Genomic DNA, 17206 nt, shown 5'->3' with positions numbered 1-17206 from the left:
TTAGTGTATAAACAGCAGGATGGATCCACAACCACAGGCCAGAGAGGTGTTCCATTAGTCTTTTACTCAGTGTAAAGGAAGGAAATCAACTGTTTTTAACCATTTTGTATGCACAGATCCCTTTGTAAACAGAAATCTGACTGGCATTAAATTGATATTTTCCAGACTGCTGTATTTACAGAATGCTGAAAACCATTATTATATAATATTCTGTACTGCTCAATCGGGACTCTTATTCTGGCATATTCTCAAAATTTAGAATTTAATATAGATATTCAATAGTCTGGTCCAGGGGAATATTGTCCAAGGAAAGCAGCACCAGAGGTTATATGAGAAACAAGTTATTGTCAATAGGTTTTGAGAATGCCACTATTGTAAGAACTGTGCTTCCCACAGTAACTTCATTTTTTTACTTGTAATACAAGTATAATAACAATGTTATAGAAGTAGCATTTCTCCCTTTATTCCGGTGACTAACCAATTTTTTTCAAACCCTGAAGACATCTAAGTGTATTTATACTTATCAGCCATTAAAATGCTTAATATAAAACAAACGGTGTTAATTCAAGTTTGTACAGAAGGCCTTTTTTTTGGTCCTGAGACAGTAAAGACTCATCTAAACTTTGATAATTTGTGTGTGTGTGTGTTTGAAATTTCCTTCTATAATTTTTGTGGGTTTTTTCCTTTATAATTCATGCTTCCTTAGGGAAACTTCTTGAGTATAGTTTTAGCATAAGTGAATAGATTATTTTCATTACTGATTTTGTTTTAATCTGCAAAAAAAATAAAAAACAAATAAAAATATTTTTCTTTTATTTTACTGGAAGTACTTTTTAAATTAATAAACTTATTTTTTTAGAACAATTTTAGGTTTATATCAAAAGTGAATAAAAAGTATAGAGTTGTCACCCTGGCCAGTTTGGCTCAGCGGTTGAGCGTTGGCCTGCGGACCAGAGAGTTCTGGGTTCAGTTTCCGCTAGGGGCACATACCACAAAAAAAAAAAAAAAAAAAAGTATAGAGTTGTCATACAATGCCCTATCCCCACAGATAGATGCACAGCCTCCCCCACTATGCATGTTCCATGCCACAGTGGTACATCTGTTACAGTCAGTGAACCTCTGTGGATACATCAGCATCACCAAAAGATCATAGTTTACATTCAGGTTCACTCTTGGTAAATAAAGACTTTTTTTTCTAGAGTTTTATAGGAGGCAAATATTAACATAGGACTATTTTTTAACTAAAAGTAAATAATATACATTGAAAAAACAGTGTATTCTTCAGCAATTCTTGTCCAGAGGTATTTTGTTTTTTAAACATTTAGTTGGCACATTCTAAATTAAGTAAAAGATGGCATTTCCTTGAGGAATTTCTTTTACATATTTACCAAACCAAAGTGACCTTATAAATCTTCTCAACCTGATAAAGGACATCTATGAAAAATCTCTACCTAATATTATACTTAGAGATAAAATATTGAACACTTTCTTGCTAAGATCAGAAAGAAGGTATTTAGTCTAGCCATTTCTGTGCCACATTGTATACCTAGCCATTGCAGTACAGTAAGTAAAAGAAAAAAATAAGCATAGACTGGAAAGAAATAAAATAATTTGTAGTGACATGATTATTTATATAGGATTATTTATATAAGATACAGAAATTAATGAGCTAGCCTCTATCTTCAAGAAACTCACTGGTTTTTAACTTTAATACCAATAGTATAATAAGAAATATCTGCCTGAGGGAGTAAGGGAAATTTTGTTTATGCCTCTATTAAGTGATTTTTAAATTGGTTCTTAAAGAGTAAAAGTCCGGGCTTTAAATTGTAAACAGTGGGAACCATTATGGAGATTTAAGACAACATAATCACATTATATTTTAAATAGAATTTTAACAAGGGATATGAGATGGATAAGAGACTAGATGCATGGAGACCAATCACAGAGCTATTTTAATTTTAAATGTAAGAGGTGGCCTTAGTAGTAATGGCATGCATTATAGAATGAGGAAAAAAATGGCTAGATCTGTTATAGAAGGTACAACTTCTGGGATTCAATTGCCGAGTTTTGGGGTTGGGCAGTTGAAAATAGATAATATTAGACTATACAGGGTGGAGCAAAAGTAGGTTTACAGTTGTGTTTCCCATACTCACAACTGTAAACCAGCTTTTGCCCTACCCTGTATAGGGAACTCAAGGAGGGGCAAATTTGGGTTTGGAGGAACATGGGTAATAAGGGAGAGTAAATTATAATGTTGGACTTAGTGAATTCTACATGTATTTATCATATTTTTCCCCCTTTATTCCTCGTTCTTTTTCTTTCTATTTTCTCCCCTTGACCCCACCTTGACTTTACTAAGTAGCTATGACATAGAACAAAGGCTGTTTGTTTTCCTTTTGAGTAAGACTAATTTAATGAATCAGTGCTTGACATAGCCCACTTCTGATCCTCACAACAATTTTGCAAGGTGTCGATAAGTCATTATAATTGCTAGTGATTCATGGAACTACTCACCGTTTCTCCCTCTGAGTTCTAACTGGAATTATGTACACACATGTTTGATAGTAGAATAAGAAATAAAGTATCACTTTATTAAACTGGGCACACACCCTATAATCCCCCAAGTGCAATGCTTCTGGAAACCCGTTTATGCCTGGTATTTTCACTCTTTTTGTTGTTGTTGTTAATCCTCCTCTGAGGATATTTTTCCATTGGTTTTTAGATAGAGTAGAAGGGAGGGAAAGACAGAGAGAGAAACATCAATGTGAGAGAGACCCATCGATTGGTTGCCTGCAGCTCAGCCCTGGGGCTAGGGATTGAACCCATGACCCCAACTGAGCAGGGCTTCACTCCCTCTTATATTACTTGAGAACATCTCGGCTCTAGGCACAGGCTGCACAGGTGCGACTCCTGTATCCAGAAATCTGCAACTAAGTGTAAGACTACCTCCTCTGAGTTTCAGGAAGGGACAGGAAATATGGAGGCAAATTCCTAACTTATAGCTTTGTTGTATTAGTTTGCTAGGGCCACCATAACAAAATACCACAGACTGGGTGGTTTAATCAACAGAAGTTAATTTTCTCACAGTTATGGAGGCTGAGAAGTCCAGGATCCTAATGACAGCTGATTTGGTTTCTGGTAAGGGTTCTGTTCCTGGCTTGCAGGCTGACGCCTTCTTGCTGTGTGTTCACGTGATCTTTCCTGGGTGCGTGTGCCTGGAGAGAGAGGGGGAGGGATCTCTTCTCATAAGGCCACCAATTCTGTAGACTTAGGACCTAAAGGCTTTGTTTAACCCCAATTACCTCCTAAAAGCCCTATTTCCAAATACAGTCAATTTGGGGGTTAAGGCTTCATGAATTTTAGGGGGACACTATTCAGTCCATAGCACTTGGTAACCTCACTTCAGAGTAAATGGATGGACCATTGACTATTAAAATCACACCAGTCATTTTGTTTCCAAATATTTAGAGATTTTCCAGATGTATCTTTCTCTTACTGACTTCTAATTTAATTCCATTGTAGTTAGAGAACACATTTTGGATGATTTCAATCCTTTTAAATTTGCCCGGCTGATAGGCTCGGGGCTTGAGCGTCATCCTATGGACTGAGAGGTCCCAGTTCAATTCTGGGTCAGGGAACATGCCTGGGTTGTGGGCTCGATCCCCAGTAGGGGGTGTGCAGGAGGCAGCCAGTCAGTGTTTCTCACATCAATGTTTTATTTCCCTCTCAATAAAAAAATAAAAAAAACATATTTTAAAAATTAAATGAATCAAATACTGTTCTGAACTCTCAGTAACCAACCTGGAAAACAAAGTTCTAGAACACAGTTCTTTTAGCAGTCTCGAGCCCTTTTCGCAGGGATGCTGGTGGAATGTGTGAGAAGACAGGGGCACCTGCTTTGGGACATTTGAAAGATGGGAGTTTAAAAAAAGAGTCTGGGAAACAATTAGGAAACAGTAATGGCTTTCCTTAAAAGTTTTTTCCCCTCATCTAGTCAGCTTCCTGTAGCTCTACTCTGTCCTTTCTTCTTCCTTTTGTGTTTTCCCCCTTTTCTTTCCTGTTCTTTTTTCCTCTTCATTCATTTTCCATCTCCCTGCTATTTCCTCCCCTTATTTTGATTCTAATTCTTATTCACTTATTCTTTTATTCTTTTTTTATTGTTGAAAGTATTACAGATGTCCCTTTTTTCCCCCATTGGCCCCTCTCTCCCTTTCTCACCCCCTTTCCCAGCCTAATGTCTGTGTTCATTGGTTATGCATATATGCATATATTCTTTTATTCTTTACTGGTTACTTTCTTTTAAAATGCCCCTACCTCTTCATTGCCTTTATTTTTGTTTTAAATTTAACAAACACTTATGTGAGACTCATTAGGTGTCAGGCAGTATTCTACAAATTTTACAGATAATAACTCAATCCTTGTAACTACCCTCTAAATGTTGATACTATTATTATTCCCATTTAATAGATTAAAAAACTGAGGCAAAGAGAAGTTGTGTAACTTGTACAAAGCCGAACAATCAGCAAGTAATGGGACTGGTTGCATGAGCTCCAAGTTCATGCTCTTTATTTTTTTGTTCAGATAAGAGTAGGAGGGAGAGAGAGGAAGAGAGAGAGAGAGAGAGAGAGAGAAACATTGACGTGAAAGGGACACATCAAGTGGCTGCCTCCAGCACGACCAACCAGGGCCGGGGACAAACTGCAACCAAGGTATGTGCCCTTAGTGGGAACCGAACCCAGGTTTCTCTAGACTGCAAGCTGAAGCTCTAACGCTGAACCAAACCTGCCAGGGCCCAAATTTGTGCTCTTAATGTTACTCTGTGCTACATCATGAGAATTAAAATGAAGAAGTACTTGCTAAAACACTTTGCAACTCAAAATGATGGTGATCATCTTTGTTTAAATTGAGTGTTTGGATTATGTGGCAATGAAAATTTAGAGCCAATTTTCAATGTGCTAAATTATTATAAAAAACATTCATTTGATGTGGTGTTTCAAATTGCACCTCAGAATATTGCAATGCTTTAATCATAATTTTAACTTTGGTAGTTATTATATGATGTAGATATATAGCAGAAATATTTGGTTAAATTCAAACAAACCACTTCCATGTACAGAAAGTTGCTTTTAAAAGTCAGTCTATAAGTCTGTGTACAGATCACTTTCTTTTTTCATAATAAAGTGCTGAGGATTTTTAAAAATTCAGTTAATTTTGTTGTTGCTTAACAAAAAGATAAAGAAGTCCTGGCCAGTTTGGCTCAGCAGTTAAAGCGTCGGCCTGTGGTCCAGAGAGACCTGGGTTCGGTTCCCTCTAAGGGCATGTACCTCGGTTGCAGTTTGTCCCCGGCCCTGGTTGGTTGTGCAGGTGGCAACTATTTATGTGTCCCTTTCATGTCGATGTTCCTCTCTCTCTCTCTCTCTCTCTTCCTCTCTCTCCCTCCCACTCTATCTGAACAAAAAATGGAAAAAATGTCCTCGGGTGAGGATTAAAAAAAAAAGAACATTTTTATATTTGAAGGTACTATTCTATATGTGAAAATATCTTTGTGTAACTAATATTTGTAAAATAATAGTGAACATTTAAAATCGTTCTTTTGTTTACAGCCACTATATTTTCCACTTGTCATTAAAGTCCACTTTACCTTTTATTCTCTGGTATATAAATCAAGTTGCACTAAAAGTAAAGAAACCTGGATTCTAGTTTGCGATATACAGCTTTGAACAAGAAAATTAATATCTTTGTACCTTATTTTCTTCATCTAGAAATAAGGTGGATTAGGCTACATGATTTCTAAGACTCTTTTCTCAGTCAAAACAGAAACACACAATAAATACCTTTGAGATTGAAACATAAGATTAGAAACCATATTTCAATGTATGTAGAATATAACCCATATATATCCATGAAATATTAAGAATGTTGCTATAAAGAAAGGGATGGGAGCTGGTAAACGAGCTGAATTTTCCCTGAAGTTGATGGTTGAGTCGCACGGATCTGTCCTGTCCTTTTTCATGGTCACATTTGTGGTCGGTGCCCCAAGTTTGGGAGAAGGTTGGCTGAAGGTAGCAGTACAGTCTGTCCACGGAACAGAGTGAGACTTACCCACGTGGTGGTGAAATTCATGACCTTAAGACTGTGTGCCAGCACCATGAAGTAACCATTCATAGCCCAGATGGCTTACGTGAGCTCTGGGGAAGAGTACAAAGTAAGTGAAAGATCAGTGGAAATGAGTTAGGAAAGAATTATTTTGTGAAAAAAATTATGCAGTCAGGAAAGCGCTTCAGAAAGCTCATCGCTGGGAGAAAGGAGAGAAGGAAGGCATGTTTAATAGCTGAACGAGATGCCAGGTGCCAGGTGGGAAATGAGTAGAGCATGATGGAGAGAACAGTTTGACGGCAACAGAGAGACCCCGTAGGGACCAGTAGAGGATGAGATGAGAAAGCAGAAGGGGAAACAGTCGAGACCTCGAAGGTGAGTCTTAAGCAGGGCACCTCTGTATAATTGCAAGCAGCAGCATTCACATCAGAATCTGGCAGTGCCCTGTGTGGTGGCTCTGGCCCTGATGCCAGGCTTATGCATTTACATTGGATTCAGTGGCTAGGAGACCGTTGTAGCGATTCAGGTGTGAAATAATGAGGTAATTGTCTTGAAGTTAAAAACGAAGTATTTAATTCCAGGACAACTGTAAAATAACACATCAGTAAGATTTAGTGACTGGATTTCAGGGCCATAAAGAGGGAGAATCTCCTGCCCCTATCCCATAGACTTAGAAAGGAACTTCTTTTCTTCTGTTTTAGAATTTGGCAACAATTTTGTATGAGTGATTATATTGCATATTTAATACTTATCTTGCTTTTGTAGAAAGGGCTATTGTGTTACATGAATGGCCATTGTGGTGAGAGAGGACTAGGAAAAGTAGGCTTTTGTATTTATCATCTATATCCTTCAGAATAATTGACAATCACAATAATTGACATTTGTTCAATCTTCCATCATCACCATCTACTGAGAGCACTATTGTCAAGGTCACCAATGACTTTCTTTTTTTTTTTTATCCTCATCCGAGCACATTTTTCCATTTTGTTCAGATAGAGTGGGAGGGAAAGCAAGGAAGAGAGAGAGAGAAACATCAATGTGAAAGGGACACATCGAGTGGCTGCCATCCACACAACCCAACCAGGGCCGGGGACAAACTGCAACCGAGGTACGTGCTCTTAGCAGGAACCGAACCCAGGTCTCTCTGGACCGCAGACTGACGCTCTAACCGCTGAGCCAAACCAGCCAGGGTACCAATGACTTTCTTATTGTGAAATCCAGTGGGCTCTTCTTTATTTTATTTTTTTTCTTTATTGATTTTAGAGACAGAGGAAGGGAGAGGGTGAGGGAGATAGAAATGTCAATGAGAGAGAACATCGACTGGCCACCTCCTGTATGCCCCACACTGGGGATTTAGCCCACAACCGGGGCATGTGTCCTGACCAGGAATCAAACCGGTGACCTCTTGGTGAATGGGTCCATGCTCAACCACTGAGCCACACTGGCCGGGTGCTTTGTTTATATTTTATTAAACCTCTCCAGTGTTTGATACTATTTACCACACCCTCCTTGAAACATTTTTTTCTTGTGTTTTTCAATTACCATACTTGACAGCTCCTTTTTAGTGGTTCATCCATCTACCCGATTGCTTCTCGTTGGAGTACATCACGGCTCTGTCATGAATTCCCTACATATTCCTCTAAATAACTCTTGACTCTAAATCTCTAAATATTTTCCAAATGCCAATGATTCCCAAATCTTCAACCCTGCACAACTATAATAACCTTCTAAATAATATACCTACTACTTTGAATCTTTTTCCTGTTTTATTATCACATAGCAGCCAGGGCGATCATTTTAATATTTTTTCTTTCTTTCTTTCTTTTTTAATCCTCACCCGAGGATATTTTTCCATTGATTTTTTTCAGATAGAGTGGGAGGGAGAGAGAGAGAGAAAGAGAAACATCAGTGTGAAAGATACACATCAGTTGGTTGCCTCCAGGACGACCTCAAACTAGGGCCGGGATTGAACTGCAACCCAGGTTCGTGCCCTTGACCAAAATTGAACCCTAGACACTTTAGTCCGCAGGCCTACGCTCTAACCGCTGAGCCAAACCAGCCAGGGCTTAATATTTTTTCTTTACTGATTTGAGAGAGAGAAAGAGAGAGAGAGAGAGAGAAACATCGATGAGAGAGAATATCAATTGGCCACCTCCAGCATGCCTCCCATTGGGGATTGGGCCCACAACCTGGGCATGTGCCCTGACCTGGGATCGAACTGGCAACCTCTTGTGTATGGGTCGAAACTCAACCAGTGAGCTATATTGGTGGGGCAGGGTGATCATTTTAAAATGTAAATCAGATCATGCCATTTCCATAGTTAAAACCCTTCAGTAGCTTTCCCTGGCCTTTAGGATAAAATCTAAACCCTTGTTTTAGCTTCAAAACCCTGTATAATCTAGCCCCTGCCCACCATTCTAAACTTCTTCTCCTACCACTTTTCCTTTCTCTCACTACTATTCCAGCTTATTTTAGTTTCGTAGAATTACCCATTTATTCTCACCTATACACTCTGCTCAGAATACTCTGTTCTAATTTTGAAAGGTTAGCTTCTTGTTCAGATCTCAGCTTAAATGTTGTTTGCTTAGAAAAGCCTCCCCTGAATACTCGATGTAAAGCAGTCACACAGTCACTCTCATGTCAGCCTTTTACAGTTACGGCACAGCACTTAGCACCATCTGATATTTTTTTTATTAATTTGTTTTTCTCTGCTGCCACTAGAATATAAGCTCCAGGTCTCAGTGTCTAGGAAAGTGCCTGGCACATAGTAGGTGTATGATAAATATTTGTTGAATAAATGAAGTCTTAATGCCTACATACTGGTTAAGTGAACTAAAACACCAATTCTTTGAGCATAACCTCTTCTGCTAATTTTTTTTAATCCTCACCCGAGGACATTTTTCGATATTTTGTTCAGATAGAGTGGAAGGGAGAGAGAGAGAGAAACATCAACATGAAAGGGACACATTGAGTGGTTGCCACCCACACAACCCAACCAGGGCTGGGGACAAACTGCAACCGAGGTTCATGCCCTTAGCGGGAACCGAACCCAGGTCTCTCCAGACTGCAGGCCAATGCTCTAATCACTGAGCCAAACCAGCCAGGGCTTCTGCTAATTTTTAACACCTGTTCTCAGATTCATCTATATCTGTTTCTCATCAATATGAAATTCTAGTTTTTACCTAAGTTTTATTTAAAAAAAAAATTTATTTATTTATTTTTTGCATCTTCAAATAGAGCAGGAGGGAGAGAGGGAGTGAGGGAGGGAGAGGGAGGGAGAGAGAGAGAGAGAGAGAGGGAGGTGAGAGAGACATATCAACTGGCTGCCACTCACACAACCCAACCAGGGCTGGGGACAAACTGAAACCAAGGTACGTGCCCTTGGTGGGAACCGAACCTGGGACTCTCCAGTCTGTGGGCCAACACTCTAACTGCTGAGCCAAACCAGCTAGGGCTTTACCTAATTTTTTAAAAATATTTATTGTTAAGCCCTGGCTAGTGTGGCTCAGTTGGTTGGAGTATCGTCCCGTATACCAAAAGGTTGCGGGTTCGGTTCCCAGTCAGGACACATAACTAGTTTGCAGTTTTGGTCCCCAGTTGGGGCACATATGAGAGGCAACCAACTGATATTTCTTTCTCACGTTGATATTTCTCTCCCCAAAATCAGTAAACATAGTGAGGATTTTAAAATTTTATTTCTGAAAAGAAATAAAAAAGTTTACAAACTGCTATGTTCCAGTTTTTAACACTAGAACCAATGTGCTGTTTCCCATTTATGTCTTCACAAATTCACATATATGTATAATAGAACAAATCTACTTGTATTTATTTACTTTTTTAAAATATGTTTTTATTGATTTTTTAGGGAGAGATAGAAACATTGATGTGAGAGAGAAATGTTGATCCGCTGCCTCCTGCACACTCCCTACTGGGGATCAATCCACTGAGTCACACTGGCCGGGCCATATTTATTTACTTTTCAATAATTTTACATCCTTGAGGGGTACAGCATTACATGGATTCGGTGTCCAATGGCCTCAGCAGAAAGGTTGTCTTAGAATTTGTCACAAACCATGGCACTGTTTCCATGAGCATGAGTTACCTTTCCCCAGATTACTCTGGTTTTATTAAGTTTCCCATCAGGAGTCACTGTATTCTTTGCCTTGTACACATAAGCACAGCTCTTGCCTAGATAGAATTCAGTTTCATCTCAAGCACAGACACCTTCAGTTTTTTGTTTGTTTGTTTGTTTACACTATTACAGATGTCCCCATCCCTGCTTCTTGCCCACCTCCACCCAGCCCCCGCATCACCACCACCACACTTTTGTCTGTCTATGGGTTATGCATATATGTTCTTTGGCTAATCTCTTCACTTTCTTTCATCCAGTCCCCCCTCCCCTCTGTCAGTCTGTTCCATGTATCCATGCCACTGTTTCTATTTTGTTTGTCAGTTTACGTCAGTTTATTTTGTCGATTAGATTCCACATATGAGTGAGATCATATGGTATTTGTCTTTCTCTGACTGGCTTATTTCTCAATACCTTCAGTTTTAAGAAGAGCTGTGTGCTCCCCCTGGTTCCAGAGACCCTGCTTATAGTCAGCACAAATGGGCTTAGAGCACAGCCTTCCACACGTACTTAACTGTTTTACAAGCCCTGTTCCCAGCAGGCCTCCGCAGGTTCCAAGAGGAAAGAGGAAGGCCACAAATTCCTGTATTAAGTAACCAAACTGTGACCTACCTAGTAAGGGTTCTACAAACAATAACTCTAATTAATTAAAATATATGATAGTAGCCTGGCCGGTATGGCTCAGTGGATTGAGCATAGTTCCATGGACTGAGAGATCCTGGTTCGATTCCCGGTCAGGACCCATGCCCGGGTTGTGGGCTCAATCCCCAGTAGGGGGCATGCAGGAGGCAGCAGACAGATGTTTCTCTCTCATCCATGTTTCTATCTCTCTCTCCCTCATAAAAAAAATCAATTAAAAAATACATGAATTAGGTAATATTTTTATTTACATGTTATTTTTCAGTTAATAGGTCTTACCATTTATCTAATCTTGATCAGAGAATAGTAATTTATTTTAGATTTAGTTTATGGCTCCTACTGGTGTGGAGTGTCATCCCGTACACTGAAAGGTTGCAGGTTTGATTCCCAGTTAGGGCTCATACCCAGGTCTTGGGTTCAATTCCCAGTTGGGGAACGTACAGAAGGCAACTAATCAATGTTTCTTTCTCACATCAGTTTTTGCTCTCACTCTCTTTGTGTCCCCTCCTCTCTCTCTAAAATCAATTTTAAAAAGATAATGATAGAATTTCACTTATGTGTTTGTGTTTGCTTTATAGGATTGATAACATGTTGTATGTATATCTTTCTATGCTTGTATGCTTATGTAATCCCACAAATGCACAAACATTCTTATGAAACATTGTATTTTCACTTACACTGTAGATGTCTCTACTTGTCAAAAGTAGATTTATATCATATTAGATATAACTGTACCACAGTATATTTAGCCAGTCCCATATTATTGGACATTTAAGTTTAAATCCTGCCCTGGCCAGTTTGGCTCAGCGGTTAGAGCGTTGGCCTGCGGTCCGGAGAGACCCGGGTTCGGTTCCCGCTAAGGGCATGTACCTCGGTTGCAGTTTGTCCCCGGCCCTGGTTGGTCGTGCGGGTGGCAGCCACTCGATGTGTCCCTTCACGTCGATGTTTCTCTCTCTCTCCCTTACTCTCTCTCTCCCTCCCACTCTATCTGTACAAAAAATGGAAAAATGTCCTCGGGTGAGGATAAAAAAAATAAATAAATAAATCCCTTCAAAGACACCCCTGGCAATTGTTTATCAGTCTGTCCTTGAATACCCATGATGAAGAATTTACTTCCCAAATTAGTGTTTTCATCTGCGCATGACTCTGATTGTTCAGACCTTTTCCAGTGACCAAATTATTCACCTTTTTTGTTGGACAGAAAAGATGGCAAACTTTAAGAATATGTCTAAACTCTGGAGCCAGCCCTGCCTGGTTTGACTCAGCAGTTAGAGCGTCGGCCTGTGGTCCAGAGAGACCCAGGTTCAGTTCCTGCTAAGGGCACGTACCTCGGTTGCGGTTTGTCCCCAGCCCTGGTTGGGTCGTGCGTGTGACAACCACTTGATGTGTCCCTTTCACGTTGATGTTTCTCTCTCTCTCTCTCTCTCTCTCCCTCTCCCACTCTATCTGAACAAAATATGAAAAAATGTTCTCGGGTGAAGATTTAAAAAAAAAAAATTAAATTCCGGAGCCAGAAGAGTATGTCACTAAAAAGGCAGCAAGTCCACTCGTGGCTCCCAGTCAGACTTTGGTGTAAGCGCAATCCTCATTGAGGCCTTGGAGGAACACGGACTCTGAACTGTTTTGATTGATTACTTCCCAATCTCCAGTGATCTGTCTTTCATAGCCTGTGAAAATTTATAACATTCTTTCTGTTTTCTTCTATGTTATGTTTTATATCAGATCATTTGTCTCGTTTAAAATGTGTAGCTAATAGGTAAGCCTAGGCACATTTGCCTAGATTTGAAACACTTCTTGTTTTTGTAAAGGTGAATTGTTTTTAGAGGCCCAAAAATCATAATTTATTTCTGGGGTAAGTTAAGTATCAAAATATCAGGTTATATCTATTGAGTTTTCTTTAGCATGACATGAGATTTCCCATTTACTATTCATATATTTTACTACTGTAAACTCTGCTCTCTGGTATTTTAGAGGTTGACATTATCAAAATTTAAACCGTGCAACTTTCTAATGACTATGGTGATTTAGTATTTTCATTTATTAAAATTCAGACACCCATAAATTTTTCCTGAGAAATTCCCAAAGGTTGTTATCACATAGTCACATGTACTTAGGTAGTATTTTATGTGTTTCATAATACCATTGTATAGTTCATACTATTCCTTGCAAAGCTTATGTAATAGTTTCACAGATGACCGCTGTCATTTCTAATCTTTGTTTCAAAGTTTTCATATAAATATTCACTACTCTGGCTAAGTTCAATAAGTCATCCATAGGATCAAAAATCATTGTTTTGGAGTTTACTATCTGAGGAGATAATTACCAAAGCAACCTAATTTTAATCAAATATTGTATTATTCAAAAGGGTTTTTTTTTGCCCAGCTGGTGTGGCTCAGTGGATTGAGCATCATCCCATGGACTGAGAGATCCCGTTCGATTCCCCATCAGGGCACATGCCTGGGTTGTGGGCTCCATCCCCAGTATGGGGCATACAGGAGGCAGCTGATTGATGTTTCTCACATCGATGTTTCTATCTCTCTTGTTTCCTCTCTCTCTAAAAAAATCAATAAAAACCTATCTTTAAACAAACAAAAAAAAGTGCTCTTTTGCCCTGGCTGGTGTAGCTCAGTGGTTAGAGTGTTGGCCCACAGACCAAAGAGTGGTAGGTTCGATTCCCAGTCAAGGGCACATACCTCAGTTTCAGGTTTGATCCCCAGGTCACGTGGGAGGCAACCAATTGATGTGTCTCTCTCATCAATGTTTTGCTCTTCTCCTCCCTCCCTCCCACTCTGTCTAAAAAAAAAAAATCAGTGGAAAATAACTTCCAGTGAGGATTTTTTAAAAAGTGCTTTTTCATAACATTTCAGTTTTTATCACTTTAAACTTGATGATTTCTAGTATATAAGTAAGCAATTCCTTCTAGGGCTTTCGAGATGAATTACAGTTTTGCAAGTATAAGGATAATGAATGATGGGGTTTTGGTAGCCCAAAAGACAATAAAAACATTCTCATGCTCCCCTTTCTGCATGCCCGTCCCCCCTTCTTAATCTGCCCTGGTAGTTTTCTCTCAGCAGTAAAAATTACTATACATTTTTTTTTTAGTAGCACATAAATACAAGACATTGCTTGGGCTGTGGGCCATCCTCATTACTCACATGGAGTAGCTGACAGTTTGGCACCACTCAGCATTCCATAGATCAGGAACCACAGCTCTGCCACAATTCCTAGTTCTCCAGGATTATCTCACAAGCTGATGCAGGGAGCAGGCTGAGCCCAGAGAATTATCCCGGAAGCTAAAATGCCATGTAGCCCATGGCAAGCCTGAGCTAGCCTTGAAAACCTGCAGAACCATCAGAGAAAGAGACTGAATGGAATCTTTTTTACATCTTCTACTCCCCTCTGAAGGACACCATGATTTAACTCAGTGAGTCCCAGGAGAACACAGGAAACCCTTGATTTATGACCTCATTGGTTCCTGGAGGAGAGTTGAAAGTTGAGACCTCTTTTTTTTTTTCCCCGTTGCGTATTGTAATAAATACGAGTACTATTCCTGGGAACTAATTCTATACCGTAAACATTCCAAAGTGTATTATTAAAATATATGTTGAATATATATTATTTTCATTTATATTTTTACAACCATCATATTAAAGTATATAAAAGCAAAATTTATAGCCACAATAAAAGAAGACATGTATGGGGGAGTTAAGAACCCAGATTCTAGAGCCAGACTGTATAGGTTCAAATTGCTACTTTGCTACTTCTTTGCACAGGTTACTTAACCTCTCTCTGCTTTAGTTATCTGTAAAATGGTGGTAATAGTTCTCACCTTCTAGAGCTGTTGTAAAGACTAAATGAGTTCATGTATAGAAAGTACTTAAAACTGGCAATGCCTTGACAGTGTTACTACGTGTTAGCTCTTATTTTATATGTTACAAATGGTCAACTTAAAGGAAACTTTTCTAAATGGCCTTAAAATACCAGCTCAATAAAGTTGGTGTTCAAGGCTCCTTCTTTTCCTGGTAAGCCTTCTTGAATGGGCATTTTCCATCACACCTTTCGAGGCTGTTCACAGTCAGCTCCAGTCCTGCCCTTTCCACATTGTCTCTGTACACATTTTCCACTCAAGTTGCACTTTCTGTCTCATGGTTGTGCTCAACAACTACCTCTTTTGCAAGATTTTACCACTGTTATCTGAACTCCTTTGGAATATATTAAATGTTGCAGTGTTCTATTTGTTTTTAATATCATCTCTGAATCATAAACCATATGAGATTAGGAGCTATGTAAAGTATAACTCTGTGTCCTCCTGTGACCTAGTACAGTATAGTAGGTACTTAAAATATGTGTTGTATATTTTAATTGGCTTGCATAACAAATCAAATTTTGTGTGTGCATGTGTGTATACTTGTGTGTGCGTGGAGCAGGTTAGAAATTTTGAAAATAAACTGTTTTGAAAAATTAGAGCACTTGTGAGAAATTTAAGTACTACAAATAAATGAAAATATTTGCAGATTAGGTTGTTTGGAATTGCTTAGTAACCAAAAAAAAAAATCACAATTCATATATTGCAATTCAGGCCTGCTTCTCCTGATGGATAATTGTAGCATTTCTCCCTCTGAAGCTACTAGGACAGGCAGAGAAGCTGCTAGGAAAGGCAGAGAAGGACCCTGTGGCTATGAATGCCCATACCACAGAATTAGGGCTGCAAGAACGAGGCACTAGTTAAGGAAGGGAGAAAAGGGAAGAGAAATGAATTTGGATTGGCATCTTTTTTCTAATATTTAATAATAGTAATAAAACATCTTAGCTAAAAATATGACATAATAAAACATTTTAACCTTTGGCCAGTGGTGAAGGTTTGTGTGTGAAAACTATTATACTCGACATCCAAAAACATAATTATCTATAAGATTAAAAATGTATTCCCAAATCTTTCATATTTTTTTAAAAATATGTTTTTATTAATTTTAGAGAGAGATAGAAACATTGATGTGAGAGAGAATTATTAATTGGTTACCTCCTGTACACACCCCAATCTGGGATTGAACCCATAACCTGGGTATGTGCTCTGACTGAGAATCGAACCGGAAACCTCTGGTGCATGAAACAACGCACAACCAACTGAGCCATACCAGTCAGGGCGAAATCTTCCGTATTTTAACTGAAGTTCACATAAAATCAATTTTATGCCATAATTTTTACCAGCTTTGCCTTAACTGGAATTTTGAATTATTCATCATCTCCTGACTCTCTGTGCTTTGTGAATTAAGAGTTTATTTTAATTGCCTCATTTTTATTCTCTTTTCAGTCTTTGTTAGTGCATATACTTGAGTATGGAATGTGACAGTTATTTTATGCATAAAAGATGAGTTCTTATCAAGAGTACATTAAAGCAAAGGCTCTTCTTTCTTTCTTTTTTTTTAAATACCAGATACTCTAGATGAATATTTTGAATACGATGCAGAGGAGTTCTTGGTCTCTTTGGCCTTGTTAATAACAGAAGGACGAACACCTGAATGTTCTGTAAAAGGCCGCTCAGAAAGTTCCCATTGCCCTCCAGCACAGTCCTGTTACCCAGTAACTACCAAACATGAATGTAGTGACAAGTTGGCCCAGGTAAGAATTGTGTGTTGAATGCTTTTTATTTGTCTTTTATATAAACTATACAAATTCTGTCATCACCTTTGTTACACTGCAATTATAATGCCTACATTTAAATATAAAAAAATCAGTCACAGTTTGGCTCAGCGGTTAGAACGTTGGCCCGCAGACTGGAAAGTCCTGGGTTCAGTTTGGGCTAAGGGCACGTAACTCAGTTGCGGTTGGTCCCTGGCCCCGGTTGGGGTCATGTGGGTGGTGACCACTCGGTGTGTTTCTCTCACATCGATGTTTCTCTCTCTCTCTTCCTCCCTCTCTCCCTCCTGCTCTATCTCAAGATAAATGCAAAAATGTCCTCGGGTGAGGATAAAAAAAAAATCAGTCACAATCATAAAGAAAAATTCTAATCCTGGACCATAGTCAATAACCTTGACTCTTAAACATGGCTCTTGAAGGCACAGTGGGTAGTTTTGCTGATCAGCAGGCAGGTGGGCAGCCAATTTCTTTTATTGTTGTTGTTGTTAATCCTTACCCGAGGATATTTTTTCATTGATTTTTATTTTAGATAAAGTGGAAGGGAGGGAGAGAGAGAGAAAGAAACATGAATGTGAGAGAAATACATCGATTGTTGCCTCCTGCACGCACCCCAACCCGGGCCGGAAATCAAATTTGCAACCCAGGTACTCGCCCATGATCAGGACTTGAACCCAAGACCCTTCAGTCTGTGGGCTGATGCTCTAA

The 17206-nt window shown here is 39.0% G+C and overlaps 1 protein-coding gene across 2 annotated transcripts in view; it reads left to right on the top strand.

Annotated features, from left to right (window-relative positions):
* FAM214A (family with sequence similarity 214 member A) overlaps positions 1 to 17206 on the top strand; it is a 95055-nt gene that overhangs the window by 45653 nt on the left and 32196 nt on the right. For both annotated transcript variants that reach the window (XM_036252875.1, XM_036252868.1), the window contains one exon: positions 16299 to 16483. In XM_036252875.1, coding sequence (XP_036108768.1) covers positions 16299 to 16483 — 185 coding nt within the window. The remainder of the gene's footprint in view (positions 1 to 16298; positions 16484 to 17206) is intronic.

Source organism: Molossus molossus, unplaced genomic scaffold, assembly GCF_014108415.1.
Source record: "Molossus molossus isolate mMolMol1 unplaced genomic scaffold, mMolMol1.p scaffold_m16_p_1, whole genome shotgun sequence".
Lineage (NCBI taxonomy): Eukaryota > Metazoa > Chordata > Mammalia > Chiroptera > Molossidae > Molossus > Molossus molossus.
Note: the sequence above shows the minus strand (reverse complement) of the source record. Positions and strands in the feature narration are given on the sequence as shown.